The 6000-nt window shown below is 44.1% G+C and overlaps 1 protein-coding gene across 1 annotated transcript in view; it reads right to left on the reverse strand.

Moving 5' to 3' along the window:
* The window catches only part of TRPA1 (transient receptor potential cation channel subfamily A member 1), a 55718-nt gene extending 51628 nt beyond the window's left edge, over positions 1-4090 (reverse strand). Inside the window, exon 1 of the mRNA XM_015474483.3 lies at positions 3663-4090. Within this exon, the coding sequence (XP_015329969.1) occupies positions 3663-3770 (108 nt within the window). The 5' untranslated portion in view covers positions 3771-4090. The remainder of the gene's footprint in view (positions 1-3662) is intronic.
* Positions 4091-6000: the final 1910 nt, after the last annotated feature.

Genomic DNA, 6000 nt, shown 5'->3' on the forward strand with positions numbered 1-6000 from the left:
AGGCACACAGTAAGGAATGAAGTTAGAATTTGAATGGAAGGTATATGGAATACAGATTTTGTCTGACTGATGAATGCCAAAAATCCAACATACAGTGGAGACTGAAGTTGTGATAGAGAAACTGTGTGATAAAGTTTCCAGATCATAAAAACAAACTTTGCAGGACAAGTTCCATAAGTTTTGGGCATAGTTGGCAGTTGTCACTGGCCTGGAACAGTATGATTCCAAACAGACATTAATGTCCACTGACGTCAGGGGGGAGAAAGAACTTTCTAGAATATCTAAATTTTCTCTAAGATTTGTTTTCTTCATGCTCTTTATATTCTTTATTATAACTGCACTAAAGATGACTTATCATGGATGACAGTACATCTCTTCCTTGTGAAATTTCGAGGTGTTGATATTCTGCTTTTGATTCATTCTCACAAGGTATGAAATTTCCAAATTTATATATATTCAGTAATAGATTTAAAATGAGCTCTTCACAGAAGTAGGCTCTTTTTCAATGTCTCACCCCATCAAAGGAAGTTTACCTGACTCCATTAGGAAGTATTATAGCACTTGAAATTGATACGTTCTTCCAGTAATAATAAAGGAATTCTATCGTCTACCCCACAGTGTCAAAAAGAGCAATTTACAGGTCTACTCAGTGATGTGCAGTCAACACAAACCCAATTACACACTCTGACAGCCAGGCCTGGGTTCAGAGGCTCATGAGGTACTGCTGAGTTCACAATGATAACAAAGCATCTAAATATTTTATACAAGCTCATCAGATGTGCTGTCTGAATTTAGTTCACGGCATGTTACCTAGGCTTCCAAGAGATTTCTTTAAAGAAAGTACTGAAAGTCAAGGATGTCATCTAGACAAGTTATTACACATTCAGTCAATAGAGTTTTCTGCTGTCACAGGTCACTTCACATTCTTTCCGGTTCTGAACTCTATGACTAGATACAGGATGTAACAGACTAGACCACGTTTGTTGTTGTTGTTCAGTCGCTAAGTTGTGTCTGACTCTTTGCGACCCCATGGCCTGCAGCACGCCAGGCTTCCCTGTCCTTCACCGTCTCTCAGAGTTTGCTCAAATTCATGTCCATTGAGTAGGTGACACTCTCTTAACCATCTTATCCTCTGCCTCCCCCTTCTTCTCCTGCCCTCAATCTTTCCCAGCATCAGGATCTTTTCCAATGAGTTGGCTCTTCACATCAGGTGGCCAGAGTATTGGAGCTTCAGCGTTAGCACCAATGATTATTCAATATTTTAATGAATATTCAGGGTTGATTTCCTTTAGGATTGATTGGTTAGTTCTCCTATTACGTTTAAAGAAGCTAATTCTGAGTTATTTAAACTGGAGGTATCAAATACACCTGTTTTAGGTGGTTTTAATGAAATACATATAAGCAGTATGGGGCAAAAAGGAAGGAAATTATTACAATGAGAGATTTTAACAAATGGGAGATTATAACTACGAGAATTAAGTAAGGTAAGCGTTAGTCACTCAGTCGTGCCCAACTCTATGCATTCCCCCCATGAACTGTAGCCTGACAGGCTCCTCTGTCCATGGAATTCTCCAGGCGAGAATACTGAGTAGTTAGCCATTTCCTCCTCCAAGGGATCTTCCCGACTCAAGGATTGAACCCAGGTCTCCTGTATTGCAGGTGGATTCATTACTGTCTAAGCCATCAGGGAAGCCCATAACAATGAGAAATTAAGGCCCAATGCTAAAGTATTAACTCCCTTGAAAGAAAGTCATTGGAAAAGATTAAAAGCATCAGTCAGATGATTCATATTCCACATTTCTAATCTTGTAAGTTTTCTGCCATACTTCGATTTTGTCAGGATTCCTGAGATGTGTGTGCATGCTGGAGAAAATATTGTACACCATGTCTTCTTAATGAGGAAATCCTTAGAGTTCAGAACTCTCCAGAGTGCTACATGTATTCGTTTGTAATTATTCTCACTGCTGAGATTTCTACAGGATGATTTAAAGTCAGGTAACAAAATAAAATGTATAAATCCCTCAATCTACAAGCTTGACTGTGGTTTTCAAAAGCCTTAGATAACATAAATGCTTCTGCTGGATTTAGGCAAGAAAACTAAACAAAGACAAATAAAAACACAAAGAAAGTAAGTTTGAGACACTGTATTGCAAAATTCCTTCACTGATTATCTCCAGAAAACAGAGACCACATTGATAAGTAAAGAAAGTACATTTGGTGTGATTTTCAAAATTAAAAATTTTTTTCCAGTCCCTTAATGTTAATTCCAAAGATGCTATCCTAGTGTTTGACATTCACTTATAACTTCAGTTCTTTGTATTAAGCTAAAAGACCATAGTTATTATACTAATATTAAGGAGGAGGAAAAGTATTTAATCTGGATTTAATCTGGATGCACCTTGGGAGGCCTGGTGTGTGGTTTTATGTAATTTTCTATGCATGCCTGACTCACATGCAGAATTAAAAACACTGTCTATTCACCTAACCTATTTAGAGGGCAACTTGGCAATTTCTACCAAAATTAAGCCCATAGGTGACTTTAGATCCTACTAGGCCTTTAACATACTCATTAAGGTACTGTAGACAGAGGAAGCCATATCTACACCCACAGACACTCAATCACGTGTGTAATAGCACAACAAAACAAACACACACGTGCTGGTCTGGTAAAGCATAACACATTCATACAAGGGAATATTATAAAGCTGCTAGAAGAATGAGATACATCTCCAGCGGCTAATTTTGAAAGTATTCCAAAATATATTCCATGAGCAAATCCAAGTGTAAATGGTTTCACCATGCAAAGACATTTGTGGTGGCGTTGGAGAGAGCTTTTAATTCTTTTAATGTTTAAAAAGAGATGTTTCCTCCTACTGACAACGTGAGGCATCCAGCGATGAGTTTTCTGAGCACCCGATAGCCTCCGCCCTCAGTTAGCACCATCAGCCAGCAGCAACCTGAGCTGGTGCAGCCTTTTGGTCAAAGCGACTTTGGAATCCGCAAAAGAAACAGAAGCCCCATCCTAGTCCTTGGGACCTCCGGAAGACCACCTACCTAGCTTCGAAGGGTCTCCTCCCTCAAAGTCCCTTCCGACTGACTGCCCCAGCCCCTGGAGGAGTCTGCCCACTGGTCCTCCAATCCCTGCAACACCTCACTGTTAGGTTCTGCTTCCATTTCCCTCCGCAAGACAAGCATGCTTCTAGAACTCCAAACTCCTATTAAGCAGCTAGCTCTCCGACCGCCAGATTCAACCATCTAGTTGTTTGGTTCTAAATAAAATCTGTAAAAAGGAGAACAGCACGCACTCCAAAACTGGTTCCGATTTTGGCACCAGGCAGTTGCGGCCAAATGCTAGCAGTACTTTGGGGGTAGATCTCCTCACGCTGCAGCTGCCCACCACAAGCAAGAGCAGGGTGAACAAACAAGCAAACAGGAAGGACAAAGCCGGCACCTGCTGGCGGGCGCCTTTTAAGAACGCGGCTCCCCGAGTTCCCCACTTCCCGAGGTCCATCCTGGACCGCACGCACACCCCAAGCAGACAGCCCTCACCTGGCCGGGTCCTCCCATCCCGGGGCTGCCCGCTAGGAAACTTCGAGTCGAGGAGGGTAAAGTTAGGAAGAGCCGACCCGCGCCCGGACTTGCGAGCGCGCCCGCCCGGGTACCTTGAAGTCATTGCTGTTGTCCTTGTGGTCCTCCACTCCCAGGCAAACGAAGTCCCGGGGCTCCTTCTTCTCCCCGGGGCGCAGCATCTTCCTCAGGCTTCGCCTCATTGACCACGCCCCGAACGCCACCTGCGGCAGCTGCTCCCCGCGGGCGCGGGCACCTAGGGCGAGACAGTCGCCGTGAGCCGGCGCCGGGCGCGGCCTGGGCGCTAGCGGCGCGGGCGCCGCTGGAGTCCGCGCCGGAGCTCAGAGCTCTTCCGCACACGGCGGTCCCCGGGAGAAAGGAGGTTTGCTCTGCGTGAGGCCGGGAGGACTTCTGGCCAGAGTTGCCCGGCTCGGGCTACTTGTAGGGCAGGAAGCAGGAGGGGCGCGTGGAGGGGTGGGGACGCGCCATCGTGTCCACGCGCGGCCAGGGGGAGGCCGCGCCATGTGTGTCCCCGGGCGGTAAGCGCAACCGGCTGCAGCAGCGCACCCTTGAGTCTAGGTGTCAGATCAGAGTGTCTCCACCGAATCTAGACTCATAATAAAAACCCTGAGAGCCCCAGTCCTGTCCTGCAATCAGAGAGAAAGGAAGGGGCGAGCAGCGGGACGGACGGGGGAGAGAATGACAAGAGAGTGGCTGGGTACACTGGGAAGATGTTTATTTTTCTATTATTTAAATATTTTTTAATTTATATATTTATTTAAAAAAGAAAATCACAATACTCAGACCATTCTTAAAGTGGGACAATCAACTCTTGTAAAATGGGTGTAAATCAAAAGAATACCCTGGAATTAGAGGCATTGTGTTCTAAGGCTTTCAATTTTGAGATCAGTCCTGGCTTCTTGCAAACCAAAGCAGAAAGTTGTTACATTTTTTTAATGAAAGGCTTTTAGTGGAGTTTTATTTCTATGCAATGCAGAATTGACAGACCTCTGTATTCTCTCTCTTCCTGGCACATAGTACTACATACAGTTTTGAGGTAATGATGATGTTTACAGCAGGTTTGGGGGGAAGGTTTCATTTATCTCTTAAATGATAAACACCACAAAATGTCAAGATTGTGAGATCTGACACAACTTTGCCTTCAAGAGTACTAGACTGTGAAACTTGTCATATTATGTTTAAGGAGGACTTGGAGTGTTCATTGATGTTTAAGATTTTAATATTTCTAAAGGCCATTACAGTGACCTGGATATGTGCTGAAAGCCAAACTTAACATTTTGTTTTGTTTTGTTTTAACAAAAAACTGTTTCAAATAAATCCTATTTCAACACAGTGAAAAAAAAGTTTGTTGTGAGACTTCCCTGTCAGTCCGGTGGTTAAGACTCCGGGCTTCCAATGCAAGGGCCCTGTGTTTGATCACTGGTGGGGGTACTAAGATCTCATATACCATTTGGCAAACCCAAATTTCAAAAATAAATGAATAGGTTTATTTGTTTTCCCAGCTAAAAGTCACCAGGCTTCAGCTTCCTGTGCTGCATCATTGTAGAAGGCTCTTTGAGCTGGAGAGGTTTTTAGAAAAACTTATCTTTCCAAAAGAAAAGAAAGTGAAAGTTGGTCTCACAGTCGTGTCTGATTCTTTGTGATCCCATGGACTGTAGCCTGCCAGGCTCCTCTGTCCATGGAATTCTCCAGGCTAGAGTACTGGAGTGGGTGGCCATTTCCTTCTCTAGGGGATCTTTCCAACCCAGGGATCGAACCCGGTCTCCTGCATTGCAGGCACTAGGGAAGAAAAGAGGAGTGATTAAATCCTAGCAGTGGGTTGAGGGATTAGAAGTCACTTTGAACCTCTGGCCCCATTTCCTGTGCATAACAATACTAATCCCCTCAGGGACTGGTGTTTCAGCCGGGCTAATAAAATGACTGTTAGATTATACAAGAAATCATGATGACTAGTATCCACTTGTTTACCCTCTGCACTGTTTGAACAGGCTTATCTTCATGGGCCAGTGCTGAGTTTATTAATCAACAGAGCTGGTGTAATTGTGGAGTGGAAGGTGTCTACTCTCTGTGAGAGAGGCTAGTTTTACATCTACCTACAAATAATATAGCCACTGAAAGTATGTTTGCCACATGTTGCCACTATGTTTCTGGCACAAGTTTAGAAAGAAAAAACTTCCTTCCAAAGCTAATTACTCTGCACAGTCTTGAATTTAACTGACACTCTTTTGGCAGTTGGGGAGCTTCTTAGGTGGCACAGTGGTAAAGAATCTGCCTGCCAGTACAGGAGACACAAGAGACAGGAGTTCGATCCCTGGGTTCAGAAGATCCCCCAGAAAAGGGGATGGCAACCTGCTCCAGTATTCTTGCCTGGAAAATTCCATGGACAGAGGAGCCTGGCAGGCATAGGGTCCC

Source organism: Bos taurus, chromosome 14 (assembly GCF_002263795.3).
Source record: "Bos taurus isolate L1 Dominette 01449 registration number 42190680 breed Hereford chromosome 14, ARS-UCD2.0, whole genome shotgun sequence".
Taxonomy (NCBI): domain Eukaryota; kingdom Metazoa; phylum Chordata; class Mammalia; order Artiodactyla; family Bovidae; genus Bos; species Bos taurus.